Here is a 17,715-nt window from a genome sequence, read left to right on the forward strand (position 1 = left end):
CAGCTAAAAGAGTAAATCCCCACCAATCTTTCCAATGATTAGCAGGATAAAAATCTCAGAGCAGCATCAATTTTTTGATGCATATAAAAAGGAAAAAAGCCAAAGTAAAGTACCTCTGGTGCCTGACAGATATATGGAAGACAGTCAAATGCTTATTTATATGAACCAGGAGAAAAGAAGAAAAAAAAAAACCACACAAAATGTAAAAAACATTCCTAGGAATAAGTCTGAGTATTTCAAGAATTTGTCAAGAAGGACTATGACTGAACAATAAATATTTTAAAACTATTCTCCTTTAATTTGTATCTTAATCATTCCTTCCAAGACAGACTACTTTAAGTGGAATTTTCACATTCTTTTTTATCTAGTGCAACACTCTGTTGATGCCTGACAAGCAATGGTGACACTCCACATGAACTGAAGATGACAACTTAAAGCAGGTTTTTTTTCTATTGACCTAAAGCAGGTTTCAGGCACTTAATATACACAACTTTTTGCTGAACTGTCTCAGCTTAACCCTAACCCCTACGTCTTCCTCCACTGAAGATGATGGCATCCTTTTATAGTCTTAACCTCTTGCTAGAGCAAGCAATGGGAGTCACAGTGCTTCCGTATACATGTATTTCTGTGTTGTCCTTGCTACGTAAGATAGGTTTTCAATTTAATGTTACCTTTTAAAAAACTGCTGAAAATCTCTGCTTAATTTCACTAGGCATTTCGTGTCTTTTCGTTGTTTACGGGAAGTTAGCACAATGGATGATCAAGAATGTATGTTTTTTAGAAGTTACTGCAAGAATAAAAATAAATTCCCTAAAATATTGCTAGATTCATTTAAACATTTTTTATCCCAGTGCAGTAAAATTAAGTAAAACAAAATTCTGCATTGTACCTGCGTTACATATAGTAATAAACCAACTCATAATATTAAACAATAAAAGGCAATGACAATAATCAACACATCAGTGGGAGCACTGGAGCCAGAAAGCCAAGATTCTGATTTAAACCTTTTGCAAAAAGAAATACTTCACAATACATACTGACAAATGGCACACAGCATTCCTACACAAAGAGAAAATAAAATTGAAAAGCAGCGCCTTATAAATGAAAGCACCAAACAAAATACTCCTTACCTGGGTTATTCCACTGGGAGGGATCTTGTATGACTGAAGCTTCTGCTTCAATAGCTCAGGATCACTGTGGCGGAATGGGCAACCTGACAGTAAAAAACAAGCAAGCTCACAAACAAGGCTGTTTACCCAGGAGTTAGCGTAGTAAGGCACTCAAGAGACCAGCTAAGCTGTTCCTAATTGTCTAACTGCTTATTAATAAGAAAGTTAATTGCCCATGTGTACAATTGCTTTTTTCATTTTTTAATTTTTTTTTTTTTTTAATAATTACTCCACTGCACAGTTATCAGGGCACCACAGGCTCAAGAGTTACATAAAATATCCCAATATGAACAGGCCACAATTCTCATTCACTGACAGGAAAAGAGTTTTATTTAGTTCGTTACTAGAAATGATAGCGCTAGTACACTTAATAGCTGTGAAAAAGACAACAGGAAAAGACAAGTAATGAGAGCCAAATGGTCTTTAAAGCATAGTCCTTTATAAAAATATTACTTCAGAAATACCTTAGAAAGTTCCACCACCTTAAGTAAGAGTGTGGGGGTTTTGTCCCAGAATTAGTTTTGACACAACTGAATGAACGACTTAGTACTAGAATAACAATGGTGAAGCCAGTGCATGTTTTCCATGGTTTGTTGCACAGAGGTAGGAGGTTTTAAAGTAGCTTAGCAAACTTCAGAACTTGTACAATTGAATTCCTATTTCAAAACACCTCTAATCAGTCACTTTTTAAAGCATCTGTACATTTACAGTCTCCTTGCAGTGCATGACACAACGTATATAAAACCAGAAGCTATCAAATGCAATCTAAAGAGGACACTGCAAGATCACTGTGGCCTTAAAACTGAATACACAATTTAAGAGACTACAGGAGGAAGTAACTTCTCTAGCTAAAGGTTTCCACTGTTTTTAAACTTTTTTTTTGTTTTTGAAGGAATTCACCATGATAATCCCCTTGGCTTGGTGGATTGGACATGATAATCTTCATGCAGCTGTATGGGGTATAATCAGTTCTCTTTCCTTCTTTCCCATAGCTGTGGCGAATGCTGTAAGCATATCCTTTGTCAAACTAAATAAAAACAAAAGAATAAATTGTTACATATTATGCCAGTGATTCTATCTGCTCTGCAAATAGAAAATATTGGATAACAAAATAAATCTTTCAAACATATTCAAATAGAGAAAAACAAAAATGGAGTTGCTTGCTGTCAGCTTTGACTTTTACATTACATGAACTTGTATATGCACATATACGTGTTTTACAGACACATCACAAGAGAAGCGTGTAACTGCATTGATTTAAGGTCTTTTCAGCTGATGCAGTAATCACTTTAAAGATAAGATGATTTAAAGATCAAAATTTTGAACCCCATCATGTTAGTAAATGGAAAAAAAAATAGTAATTTAAAATCTTTCATAAATTTCCATAAACTGATTGCTTTATCAGGGCAAAAAATAGAAATATAGATTTCTTTACTCAGGTTCACGTTCTTGTTCTCCCAAAGGATAATGCTTCACCTACAGTTTGTTTCGGCAGTGAAGTTCAATTCATTAGATTCTAAAATGGAGTATACTTTGCTTGTACAGAAGAGAAAGATTTTAGCAAATCTCTTTTGTCTACTGATAGACTACCAACACCTCCAATAAAATGAAATCTTCTAAAGTAATATAGACGTAAACATTTATCTTGGCAGCCAAATACAGCACTATCAACGTATCATTTTAGATAAATCCTGTGGAGAATATTCAAAGACGTGAGTTCACGCTGTTTTATATGTGGCAATAGGTGACAAAATCTGTAGTAGAATCAGATAATTTAACATACAGATTCTGTTAAGTTGCATTAGCTACTCCAAGACATGAAGGCACATTTGTTCAAATACCATACTTCAACCAAATAAGAATGAAGCACTGTATTTATAATTACACATCCTCAATCTCTCTTCTGCTCAGAAAAGCTATGACAATACATAAAAGAAATGCTCTTGCTCAATTCAAAATTTTAGCATTAACCTTATGTAAAGTTCTGTGTCTGAATATAAACAACTCACATAAGAATTTATGTTTCCTTCTCAAAAACCACTTTAAAATATTTTTTACTCTGGTATTTTACTAATATAAGACAATATAATATACTGAGAAAAATCATTCAAGCATATAACTGGTAACACTACTACTTCAAGGATACTCTCATTTCTACAGATAAAAGTAGTTCCCTGTTTGGCCTGTGGACTTCCAAATAGTAATTCAGAATATTCATATACCTATGAAATACCTTGGCCTGCTAAAATATGTCTAAAATGAAATATAAAAATAAGTATACTTTTCTTCATATAAAACACTTTAACATTTTTTGAAATATATAAATAATTGAAAATCTATAACATAATATGCACATACATAATAAATGTGTATAACAATATACACAACCCTTGAGAATAAAATCTTAAATTGCACCCAATTCTAGAAGAGTGAAAAAGAAACTTCTCTATCAAGATGCCGATCATAATCAAGTCAATGTATCAAGAAGAGTAACATTCAGCTCTCCTTCCAAATGAGTTTTAAGACATCCAAAGCTCTGAGCAAACATTGACTAATTGATCCTTATTGTGCATTTGACAAAGTGACTTTACTCTATTTTAAAAGATTGAAAAAAGGGGGGCAGGAGGGGGAGAAAAGAGAGCAAAACCACACAGCACTGTGTTTGCCAGCATAGCCACAGGCAGGATGCAGCACGTAGGTATACTTCTATCTAGTCAACCCTTTTGCCCAACCGAGAAAAGAATTAGGCGGTTCAATAGTAAATGAATGCTATTTTTGCCACCAACAGAGTTGGGCTTACCAACTCTTCATTAGAAAGCAGAGTAAGTCTGTATGAGGATCTGCTCTAGCTGTGTGCAGGTACTCAGGAAGGGCCGGGGGAACAGGTTACCTCCCCTGAGCAGGGCAAACAGCAGCTGCTGGCCGAGTCCTGCTGCTGCTCCTGCAGCAGTGTATGTACTCCTGAAAAACAGCAAACATAAAACATAAAGATGTGCCCAACCTCTGAGTGAACCTATTAAACTGAAGAGGGAGTCTGTGATCCTATAGCCACCTATTCTTCCACCCAGCTCTGGAACCTTTCATCCTTTTTTGCAAAAGATGAACGAAAGCATATTTCATTTGCTTAACAAAGGATACTTGAGCAAGCGGTTAAATTAGATTCAATTAGTTTTTTGTAAGGGAAAAGCAAATCTTGAATGCTTCAGGATGTATTGCTTAGTTTGCCAGAAAATTAACACCCCTCTTTAACAGTTCTGTATATGAAAATCTTGAGCAGTACTTTTCACATCACTTGCCTTGATTCCCACAGAAATTACTTTTACTACCTAACTCATTATCTTATGCTGAGAAGCAGCTCTTGCAGTAAATAGAAACAACAGCTACATAATAACACAGCATGGCCTTGGGACAGGTTGGATATTTTCTCTTTGCTTTCCTGTAACCCTGTTTGGATCTCAGAGTTTTCGCAGTGGCAGATGGCAGAGAACACAGCTACGTGGTGCAAGTTGGCACGCGCGCAGTTGCACGCTTCACTAAGAGCTCTCTCATCCTTGTGATTCAGCATTTCTTATCATTGATCAAGGAAACGGGATTTTAGCAGGGCCAATATCCAACAGGCTCTGTGGTCATCCTCAGTGGGAAGAAACCATGAATTGTGACACTTGATTTCAGAAAACACATCCTGCAGAAGAGCCATCTCTGTACCTGGGGGATGAACTCAATGATCAGACTCGCTCGTTCCCAATACTGTAACTCTAGGATGTGCCCAAAGAAAAATCCCCCTCAGGAGCAATCCCTTTTGCCAGCAAAAGCACCAAGGTATAATTAGACATGTTTGAAATGTGCAGAAACGAGAAGGCAGAGGTAGAGAACTGTCCCCTCTGATTTATTCTAACCCCCAAAACTGAAGTGGTAGGATTTTCACAGTTCCTTGAACAAAATAAAACAAATTATGCGCAGCACACGTCATGCATGTAGGTGTTTGCAGGGTCATTCTAACTGCTTATAAATTGCTTGGCTTTAAACTATTCCAGCCTGTAAAACTACTATTACAGTATATTGTAACTGCAATCTCCCATAAGGTCATTATGGCAAAACACTGTAAAAGGTGAAAACTCAAATGAATTGATTTGAAAAAACGCTTTTTTGGTGATGGCCCTGTAAGAACCTTCAAGGTTTTTACTGAAGCCTGGTATGAACTTGCTCAACAATAAAGATGCTGCACGAGTGGGTGCGTTTACCTTGTATTCTGCCTGACAGCTTCCATTGAGACAAAGGCAACTCAGGAATACAAAGGCAAAAAAATTATTCTATTACCATGGAAAAACTGGATATGCACATACATCCCACCATAGTCTGTGCTAACTGTCAATGGAAACTTGGTGCCAAAGTTACCATAGAACAGCAATGTTAAAGCAACACCATTATACTATTGGGAATCTACATCTACTGGGTCCCCTACTGTTGGTAACACTTGAGAGCAGGAATTCTCTGCAACTTTTTAACAGTATGGCCCACATCTCAACTAGCTCAGCTATTTTCCTCTATTTAGCTCTCTGAGCTTTCCAAAATCTGCAAGGCATTTGTAATTTGTGTGCTGGATGGACGGGCCATGGCTTTAGTGAGGGAGAACGGGATCAAGAAATACGTCTCGTTTAAGCAATGAACTGGTTCATGCTGAAGGCAAGAAGCTGAGGCAAAGACAACCCTTTAACAACATTTCTGTGAAAATTTGTCACTTTCATGTTGGAATGTGCAAATCTTGGGATTAGCAGCAGTGTGAATTTTTGTTTTAAAAGACTGCAAGTCAACTGTCTGAGCTTTAACTTGATCCCTGAAGATATAAAGTTTTTTGAGGACTTCTCTTTCCTCTGGGCATGGCTGCAGGATGCACGTGATGCCCGGTTTTAAGGGCACTGCTGATGACAAGTGGGTAGTTTTGAGTTTTTATGCATCAGTATTTGCTGTAATGAACCAAGGTGTCCAATGTATGGTACTGACTGTACTAATGATGATCCTGGGCATCCCAGAACAGGTGACACTGAGGCTTTCTTAGATGACTTCTCCCTATAAGAAGCTAAGCTCTTAGCACTGATTAGTGGGACTAAAACAATAGAGTCCAAAGCCAGAATCAAAGAGGTTGCGGGACAATTGACTGGGTATAGATAAGTGTACATTAACAAGGAACTTGTATTTCGCTTTTATGTGGTATATTCACATGAGTATCAGACTAATGCAGATTAACTCGCCTTGTAACTGTTAGTTGACACACATACCATATTAAACGGCCTTCACGAGAAGACAGGCAAGTTGTACATTAAGGTGTAAGTAAGGTATATATAAAAAGGTATAAAAAAAAAAAGCTATAAATTTGCAACTGCTATTGCCTAATACCAGACTACTCTGTTCCAGATAGGAATTTAAGGAAATGCTATTTTCAATAAATCCTGATCACATAAATGCACACAAGATCTTTGGATATGGAATGAGGATGTACATCACATGGACCGCTTGGCAGGTATATGCTCTTCTTTGAAGAAAAGCTTTCATCAAACAAAGCAGGGAAGGATGGGTTATGTGTGCCAAATAATTATCACTTCGATACAACTGAATACACTCTCAAAAGAGAACAATAACAAACGGCATACCCAACCCATTCCAGCCACCGCAGAATAAGTAACATGTCATCACTGAGAAGTTACTTTCCTTATATCACTTGTCATATTTGCAGATTAGTATCTAGAAATAGAACTAGGTCGTCCCTAAATTTTGTTACCAATTCTGATATTCAGCATGCATATTAGGATGGAAAATAATTTGCTGACAGGTCTTCCAAGCCTTGCATGCTCAGGTTTAAACTTCTGCAAAACTTTCATGTTTCAGTTTAACTACTTTTAAATACTCATGTAAGCTTTTATGCATCTGTTCCTTACAGCACTGTGAGATTTATTTATTTAAAGTCTAACAACTAAGCAAAACGACTGCAGTAATTTTGTCTAGCTTCTTGGCTGACCACCAGATTAATTCCAACTCTGCAGAATTCAAAGTAGTAATGGTTTAACACCTTTTTTTAAACAGACATTGGTTAGTTTCCTGTCTAAAATTGTTGAGCCTGTATAGATAACAGCTTCAAATTCAAAATTTATCGCACAAACTTGTGTACCTTCTGAAATAATTGGTTCACTTTTTCATCCATTTCCTAGGCAGTCGCTCGTATCATTACTGTTGATACTGCTTAGTTGGCATACCTGTTTCCAAGCAACTTTTTTTTTTTTTATTTTTTTAAACTGCTTCTCCATCTGCCAACGACAAAAAGTTTCAACTTATTCTAGATTCTCAACCTGTAGCATGATTTCCATGCCTTAAGATACAGATCAGAGACATCAGCTAAAATTGAGCTGGAAAATTCTAACATGTTGTGCAGCAGTCGTTACAGACCAATTCACGTCAAGTACAAAAAACTTCTTCCCCTCCGATTTCAGGTTTTCCAAACCACATGAGGCAAGGACTCTTTTGCCGTGGAGATGGCTCCATCTACCACAAGGAAATAAGAAAAATTTTGATCGGTCGAATTCCTTGTATACGACCCACATGAGTGTAGACTATGTGGCTGATGAACTAGCTTGGGCTACCCCAGACCACTCATGCAAAAATATGACAAAGTAGGTTTTTATTTGCAGTAGTCTAAGCTTGTCTTAACATAACTTACCCAAATATACAATTTATGTACACTATTTCTCCACACATTTACATGGACCGAGACTTTGAACCGGGAAAAGTACAAAATAAACCATAGCAGGCTGTCTTCTGCTTTAAGACACTGCATCAAATTATCAGCAAAACACATCTAAAAGCCATCTCCTATAACAACATGATTTTTCTTAGGCACACGCTTGGTCACCTCTGAAAGATTTCAATAGCGACTTCAAGACATTGCAATATTTCTTTAGGTATCTAAGTTAGCAATACTTTTTTTTTAGTCTGTTAACGTTTCACATATATTGTATTGAAAAAAAAATCAGATACAGAAGATGCATTTCAAAACATATGGTTAAAGAAGAGAAATTTCAATTCAGATCTGATTGTTTGGAGCAAACAATGAAGGAGTTGCTTTCAAACAAACTGAAGCTTCTGAACAAGCAACTGGCACAAGGAAGACTGTTCTTTTGAAGAGTGCCACTAAAACAAACTTTCCATGGGTATAACAGCTTGTGGAGGTCATAAAGGCAAACACTACTTTGAAAACTACTTTAAACAACAATTAAGAGCATGTAAAATTGTGACTTCATTTTAATGCTCACCAGTAAGAGAAGGAAAAAAACCCCTAAGTTATTTTTATTCTACTTGATTCATTTCTACTTTTGGTAAACTGAAATGTCTTCGTGATTACAGAATTATACAGCAGTCTTTGTTTAAAGATTGTTTTTACAAAACATGGTATTATTCCCTTAGCACAATATCCTATCTTCTTGGTATAATATCACCTATACAGAGCATTTTTCTTTGATAAAAAGATAGATATATCTGAAAGAAATAAATCCTTTCCATATTACACTGCACCGAATTCCTAATTCTTTATGGGATTACAATGCCTAAGTCATTTCACGTAGTACTCCACTAATTATATTAGTCATATTCACTAATTATATTAGTCATATTCACTAATATTGTTAATATTTCTAAAAATTAAAACTTAGTGAAAGATGAAAATGCTATGCATCTGTGAATATTGCTGCTCTGATATCCCAAAGAATCATTAATTCTCCTAAATATTTGCTTAACCTACTGCAAAATTTTCGGTGAGTAACACTACCCAAAAAAGAAAAGTCTGAGAGAAAGAATAGCCGTTTTAAGGCAAAAATCAGTTTGTGGGCCACAATTTCACCCATATCAGAATTCCACTAACCAATACCCAATGTTATTGAAAATATTGAAAGCTTCATGACGGAAGTTCAGAGTGTTACCGAACACAGAGGTGTAAATTCCTTGATATTTGAAATGAAGCAACTATACAAAGAAATAATCATGTTTATAACTCTTGATCAGAATTTATAAGGAAATTGGAAATTATTGCAAGAAAATAAATATTTTAGATGTAATTAACACTAAGCAGGTGATGAGAACTTCTGCTGTTTTAAATACAAAAAAATATTAAATCTTATTTTAAACAAGAATTAAAGAGCTGCATTAAAACGGCAATATTTGACAGCACCATGAGTGATACCATGCTTAAGGATCTACAAAAATACGTTGGCACTTTCCTCCAAGTAACAAATGAACACTCAACAAACCTGACTACTGTAAACATGCTTTATTTTCAACAGATTTCTGCAGACCATTCTCTACAGTTTTAAGGAACTCTTAAAAAAAGTCTTTCTAATATCAGAGAACAATCTTGAATCCTTTACTAAATATCTGTTCCATAACAAACTCATTTAGAAAGTTTAATATGAGATTAAAAAAAAATAATTATCCAATAATCAATTTCTAAACCAAGGAATCTCACTCAGTTAGGAAAAGACCCCACACCACACTTCTGGTATTCCGTGAACTACAAGCACACCAAGGCCTTTCAGATTTTTCTGCTCTGTTTTTCAATCAGTGTTCCTCACATTTCAAAATTCAGAGAAGTTAACTGATATAACTTGGAAGTGTATCTTTCAGCAGAAGGTAAGCAGTAAATTAACAGGGTTATTCATTTCATCAGAAGTGGCAGAGAATAAGAGTCCCCAAAACATTCAATGTCAAAGAAGGACACAGAAAACACTATCACTGAAAGAGATCTAAGAGTGTTAACAGACTGCAAAGGAGACAGAAATTTGGCACGTGGCACAATAAAAAACTAGTAAGGAAGTTAAACAGAAGTAGAATAGTAACTAACTGTGTGCATTCATAGGAATAAGATTTAGGTCCAGACATCTAAATCCAGACGTCTCCCAATATTGTCAGTGGAGGTCAATGCAATCAGAGGAGCCTGGGGAGCAATTCAATTTACCCTAATGTAGGCACCTAGAGGCTCATTAAATAAATCATTCTCTAGACACTACTGACTGTATAGGCTAGATCTCTATTGATCATAATGGCAGCTTAGGATCCCAGTTGAAAAAATACGTGTACCAAGGAGAAAAAAATTCAGTAAGTCTGTATGAGAATTGGGAGAAATCCATATTTTTTTATATATATGTATATGTATATGTATATATATATATATATATATATATATATATACACACACACACACACACACCCCTGCAGCACATATTACAGGTTTTCAGATAAGGTGGATGAGGACTGGCCAGGTACCCCTGCAAAGTCCAAAAACTAAACTCCTACTGCTTTTCCAAGCTCTATCAATACTCTAAACAAGAGTGCTCTCATACGATGCTCTATAGTTTTGTTTGAGCACAGTGAACATGTAATGGATTTGCAGCCTCATGTAGCTCACGATCGATTATACTGTAGCATATACTGTAACCTAGATCAGCATGTACAATAAAAAAAATAAACATTAGGGAAGAAATAGAAAAGAAAACTGATGCCAGCATGGAGACACGTCACTTTGTGAAGAATCCTGAAATGTATCTAACTAGACTCTGGTTATAAGACAAATCAGCAATAAAACGCAGGACTGGGATGCACACCGACAGAGGGTTTATTCTCACTAGCCCATCACAGCATCTTAAAGCCGTGAATGAGAAGACAGAGGCATTCTCCAGACTAGATCATCCAACAGGCCAAAGTGGCAGCCAAATGGACTTCAGAAGAGTTAGAGAGGAGAGCCTCTCGGCTCCAGCTTGTACTCTAGATATTTGTGACATCTTTTGCTTCATGGAAAATAGTCCCACGTGGATATTAGACAGAAAATTGTTATCATTTAACTCAATGGTCTAGCATGGCAGGCTCCTTCATTCTAGTAATAATAATTTTCCTTACAAGGAAGGAGAAAGAGCATACCAGAAAGCAAAGCTATCCAAGCAGCTATACTACAAATTGGAAATTTAGCAGAGTACGACAACTCCCAGGTCACCGGGATAGCAGAAGAGAAACTCACAAATGAGAGAAGGTCTGAGGAAAAATTGTCTCAGGCGTTTCAGGCAATCAAAATCAGCAGGTCCTGCCTCATTTTGAACAGGACTCTTGGCATTAAAACAACAGACATGCGTTCGGCCACAGCACCAGAAATGAGTCCAGAGGAACTGTGCAATTGACCTGTTCTTGAAGAGTGCCGCTGCTGGCACAGGCTGCAACTCACCCATGCTAGGGTGTTCCCAGTTTCAAAGACCTCTACAGGATAGTGGAATTAATCCAAGAAAGTCTGGTTCATTATCCAGTATTCCAACTCTACTTAGTACATCTTCCAGAAAAAGATCTGAGCAAGTTCACCGCAACAGTTGCAAGTTCTCTGTCTACCCATTGTTTCCAAAGAGCAACCATCTCCTGACACAGCGGAAGATGTCCTGTGCTCACCGAATTGTTCATATTTTACAATCTGGTTGAACTATGCAGCATTCCCTAAGCATGCAATCTTTGAAGCAAGAACTGCAAGGTTTTGCACACCTTTTGGACTACTTAAACCACAGAAGTATTCTTCCCTTTTAAAAGCATGTATCTTGCATAGGGAGTTCACCTGAGTAAGCTCCCCACCTTGAGTGATTAGATATCATTGAATTACTTCATTAATTTATTACTGCATCCCCTCACAAGCACCCCCACGGTGTAGCAACATTATTAGGAATCCTTTATAGATTGTTATTCCTCAGTCTATGCACTGATCAGAATGACATCGGAAGCCAAGTTCAGCATTAGATGACAAAAGGCACACGAGAAGCAAGGCAAGCTAAAAAAACCAAAGGCAGGCCTTCTTCATTGATCATGAGATGAGACCAAGTGGTAAATTGCTGTTACCATCAGGTTATAACAGTTGACCAGCAAAGCAGTCCCCATTCATTAGAAATTTATGACCGGCCCAATCTTATCTGTAATGAGAGACAGTAAAGTCCAAGAGACTCCATTTTACCCTAAGCCTCAGATCTGGAGAAGCAGCAGCATCTCCCAAAGAGATCCAGTGACTTGGGCTGGAGAATATCCCTTCAACCAAGCCAAGTGACAAAGCTACCAAAATGTGACAAATCTATGGCAAAAATCTTGCCTTTTACTGAGATATGGTCATAACAGAAGGATATTAAGTGCACCATCACATATGTCTAAAGATACCAGCAAATCCACAGTATAAGTGCAGATTTAAAAAAAAAAATTTCTAGATAAATTGATCATTGGAAAAAAATCAAATAATTCTTAAAATAAAACTACAAGGAGCCTGAATATCCTCAGAGTGATAAGTATTCTTTATGTCCGCTGATTGATAAGTATTCCTTACGTCTGCTCTTGAAATACGTAGACTTAACTGTTTTGATACAGTCATAGAAGAATAACAAAAACAAGGGATTAAAACACCAAGCCATACATGGAGATTTGGTGTTCATCAACCCTTTTGAACAGAGTAAACTAGATATCGGAGATCTCCAAACACCACAGTTTGGCTTAAAAATGATGGCATTCTCTCTGCAAAAACTCTGCTGTAAGAACAGGTATTTTCCTTATTAACAGCATTATAAAAGACAAAATCACATTTCAAGATGATGATCAAAGGAAAGAGAAGTGCAGAAAAACAGATATTTGCCCTTGCTGTCATAATAAGGAGAACTGCTTATATATAAAGATCCTTTTATATTGTACCTTATGCACAGACTGCCCTGTAATCAAGACGTATTTGAACTGTAGACTGCAAGTATGACACTAGTCTATGCGCAATCAACGACAGCAAAAAGCTTTTTTGAAAACACTAAAAGAGTAAACACTAAACCTAGAAGACTATTTTCCCATCTTTATTTTTTTATTATTATTTTTGTTTTGTTTTACTTTGTTAATTCATCATTGATTAAAAGATGACTTGACTGCGGGGAAAACACAAACAGAAAAATAAAGCAGCTCTACTGCCAGACTGGCCTGAACTGTCTCAGGTGAGTAACATACACCCCAGGTTTTTTGCGCCTGCTGTAAGGTTCTAAAAAGAGGGAAATAACTCTGGTAACAAAACACAAGAAAGAGTCTAACTACTGTAACTCATCTCAAAAAAAACAATCTTTCTTTTCTTGCCAGTTTCACTGGCATTGCCCAGTTCTCATGCCCCAAACCCAACTCCATTAAAGAGATAAATCAGAAAAAGAAACAAAAATTGGAATGTAAACAACACAACTTGCCATAAAGACCACTAGCTTCTGCCACCCCTCAAGGTGGGGGGTGGGAGGTATTTGATGGACATATTGCGTTTTGTTTTTCTCCTTGTGTGAGTGGACTTAAGAGACACAAGGAACAGGAAAAGCTCAGAGCACACCACATTATGCAAAATTCAGTTTCACAGCTAAATAGCACTGTATGTTTCAATATAAAATCACAACTTAACCTTCTTTCAATAAGTAGTAACCTCTATAATGTTGAAATAGTTAAGCCCCATCATAGTAATTTAACTTTCCTAAATCAATATATTAAATTTTTGAAACATAAATTGTACATAGCACAAGTAATGTATAAAAGAGCTGTCCTGTCTTTATTCATGAGATTCAATAGATTTCAAAGACATGCAGCAGAATGTTAAATCAATTCCAAAAGTAAAAACATATTTTTATTTACATCGTGCCTATGTGGTATATCAGCAGCGTGCACATTTGATACAACATGCTGCTTTTCTGGATGACTGAATATGAAATATAGCCACAATTTGCTGTCTGAATATAGACAGATGGAATATGACAGCTATATGATGTTACAACAATTACATGAACATTATCAAAAGAGAAGGCACAGTATACAGGATTCTGGGTTTTGTTTTGGAACTCAGTTTATACGATTAGAGGAAATCTGAACATTTAATAAAATAATTTTAAATTATTCTTTCAAACAATTATATCAAAATTACTAAACTATTCTATCAAAACTTTCCTGTTCAAAAACCACAGGAACACAACTGGAAGAGACCTGCTGTGTCATTGTTTGTCCTGGAAGCTAATAAAAAGATACAGATGAATAGACTTGTATCACAAAAACTGTTAAACTCTGCCTCAGAAGGGGTTACCCTTATTGGGGTAAATAGCCAAAGAGCTTAAATACGTTACTGGTGGTGTCTTTTTCAGAAAATGGCTATAAAGAGAGAGCTGTATGGTTAGAAGGTATTTGACAGAGTCTGCTAAAGACCGTATTTAGTGACTCTCAGATACTTCACAATTGCTGAACTTAGAAATCCGGCAAACAGATAGACAAATCCATCTATAACTTTTCTTAAAATGTCACAGACTTAACTTGCTGCTGCTGTGATGGCTAATAAAACAAAAACCTCTTCTGACAAGTACACAGACTTTCTACAGAGATAGTAAAGTGCAAGTCTGGCAAGTGGTTCAAGACTACAATAAGAATCTTAGAAAATCAAAGGTCTGGCTTTAACAGCCCTTTTTTTTTTTTTTTTTTTTTTTTTTTTTTTTTTTTTTTTTTTTTACACACAATTCTAAAAAGATACTACAGCGTGGAAAGAAAACGTGTCTTGCTGAGAATAAAACACGTCATAAGAGACCAGATTCAGATCTAAATTATTTTAGTACTGGAAAGATATTTATTGCTTTCATTCTTGTACTGACAAGAACCTTATCACTAACCTGCTCCTACACTATATTACTAAATACAGACTTCAGTGCCTAATATGTAATAACTATGAAAACTGATCTTATTTCTTTTTATGGTAGCTAGTACAGTTAAAAACCTAAAATTAAGCCAGCACTGTAATTAAAGTCCTGGAAGAGAGATTCTGTAGCTAGAGCTCTTCTCTGTCTCTAAGACATGCCGCGGGCTGAAAGCCCATCCAAAATTTTCCAGTATAATCTAAGTCAGATGATGAAAACTGAAAATCAAAAGTAAGGACAGATACATTATTAACAGGTTAAAAAAAAAGGGTGAACAAATTAAAGTACTTTAAAGTGAATAATTATAGGAAAATGCCACTGTAACTTTGGCTTCACAACAAAGACTTGAAAATTCCAGTTTTAAAAGAACATAATTGAGAAATCTGGTAGCAACCGAAAAAAGGATTGTGTTTGGAGTGAAAGAGCACACATTTTTACCACAGCACTTATTACTGTGATTCCTAAAATATTTATGTGCCCACACAATAACGTCCAAGTACATCATAGTCTAAAATTATTTTATGTTTTCTAGTACATCATCATCAGTTGTGGTCTATTAGAATAACACACATGAAACAAAAATATGGTGAAAAATAGTGTTTTTAGACCAACTCCATTTCATTTAAGAAATACTGCTTTAAGATTTCGAATCTTATTACATAAAAAATAGCACTTTTTTTGATTTTACGCATTTTTTTAAGAAATTAAGTTTCTGTAACAATAATACCGTCTTATGAAAAACAAAAGTTAAAATATAAAATGAAAAATAGTGAAACAGATGCTTGTCAATATTCAATAAGCTTAGATAACTGTAAGATGCACTGATGTATGCTGATTAGTGATTTAAAGCCTGAGAAAAGAAAGTTTCAGAGAGAAATACACAGAAACATGACTGAGTTTAATATGCATCTACCTTAGCTACGAGGCATAATTAAAACTACATCACTCTCTTAAATCTACATAATTATGTCCCAAAGACACTTTCTCAATTGTATCCTTGACTTCACTGATAAACCTGTAAGGAGCTTGTGTTTAAAAGGTCAGGCAATATTGTTTTAAAGTAAAGTACATCCCTACAAGTAAAAGGGTATAAAAGTAAGGTTTTCGTTTGGTTTTATTCCTTCTAGTGCTCAGAACTCCAGATATGGCAGGCAAAACAAAATTCTAACACACACTGAAAGAAAACAGTACCAAGTGAAGTTGCAGCTTATTCCCCCGCCAAAGGTATGGGGAATTGATGCAGCATCTACCACTGGGGGGGGAAAAGTGATCGCGGCTAATTTTGCAAATGCCAATAACTCCATTAATTGATACTAAAAAGCATCATTAATTTGGGGTGAAGGTTTGTGTGTGTGAACTTTTTACCAGTGAATTTACCTGTAAATTTCAATACCATTTAACTAGTTGAATTCAATACCACAACATTATGCACCACTTACCATCTGTTACTATTCTTACTCCAATTTTTAACACATGAATATAGTTAAATCACGTGCAGGCTATATATAAATCTATACACACTATATATATATATATATATTCATTTATTTTTATTTATATAAAGTTGTAAGTTAATATTACCTTTTCAGTGATGATTACTGTCACGGTTCTGTTTTACCTCAAACTGGGACAATTACATACATTGCATATGGGCAGAAACGGTGAAAGAGTGATTAGTTTCATCTTATTTTGCTAAATAAGTGGTAGGACATCTCTACCATGTATCACAAAGAATATCTAATCTTATATTCACATCTGATTTCTCATCATCTGACTTCTTATATGCCAACTGGAGCTATGATGTGCTTCATTAACTTGCTTAATTTGGAAAAAAAAAAAAAGTAAAATGGACTATGAGAGAGTGAGCCACAGAACACATATCTATACTCTTCATTTAACAAAGAGGTCAGAGCAGCAACACCTACAAATTTGCGCACATTTATATGAGCATTGTGAACAATGTAGATGTTGCTGCAAGTTTGCAGCAAACTCAGGATTTCCTGTTTGTCAGGAAAGTAGAAATAATGTCAACTGCTTTGCAAAACTTGTATTATTAATTATATCATGCAGTAATGTCCATAAATACAACATGGCATGTTATTTTCATCACAGCAATTCCATACTACTATTTTAACTAAGCCGTAATAAAAACCATCATCTGATGCAAACAACTTAAAACTATTTTGATTTGATCTCACGATGCTTAATTAAACAGGAAGCAAACAGCTACCTCTAGCTCCAACTAGATGAGCTAATTTTCTGCAGTCTTTCCAGAATGATTGTGTCCACAACACTAAACAAAAGTAACATTAACAACACTGACAGTGACATCCCTCTAGCCATGGGCCAGGGTTGTATATTTATAAGCATTGCTGATATTCTTTATATTTGATAGAGTCAGTGAGGAATCTTATCCCAGCTCCTTCCAATGACTTATCAGAATTTAACAGGACCCCGCACAAGTTATTCACATTTGATCATACTTCTTGGAATACAATCAAATGCAACCCCTGTGAGCGTGCTTTCTCAGTCCTCTCACTTCCAGAATCCATTACAGATCTCTTTCCTACTCCTTTGGTCAACAGGTATACAAAAATTGAAGAAAATAAACCATGTGTCAGTAACATGCCAAGTGTACTCATCTGGGTGTTTCAAAATTCTGAAGTGCTCCACAAGAGAAGAGAACAGAATGCTAGCAAGCGTAAAGGAATATGCACAGGACACGAAGGACACAAAGGACAAACTCCCATCTATAAAACACAACTTTAAATAAAAATGATAATATATGATAGTAAGAATCTTGCATAGACTTAACA

General features: G+C 35.9%; 1 protein-coding gene across 2 annotated transcripts in view; it reads right to left on the reverse strand.

The window, feature by feature from the left end:
- Positions 1 to 17,715, reverse strand: part of PRIM2 (DNA primase subunit 2) — a 116,623-nt gene that overhangs the window by 19,213 nt on the left and 79,695 nt on the right. For both annotated transcript variants that reach the window (XM_054195757.1, XM_054195756.1), the window contains 2 exons: positions 2,070 to 2,196; positions 1,131 to 1,213 (listed from right to left, as the gene is read on the reverse strand). In XM_054195757.1, the coding sequence (XP_054051732.1) occupies positions 1,131 to 1,213; positions 2,070 to 2,196 (210 nt within the window). The remainder of the gene's footprint in view (positions 1 to 1,130; positions 1,214 to 2,069; positions 2,197 to 17,715) is intronic.

Source organism: Rissa tridactyla, chromosome 3 (assembly GCF_028500815.1).
Source record: "Rissa tridactyla isolate bRisTri1 chromosome 3, bRisTri1.patW.cur.20221130, whole genome shotgun sequence".
Lineage (NCBI taxonomy): Eukaryota > Metazoa > Chordata > Aves > Charadriiformes > Laridae > Rissa > Rissa tridactyla.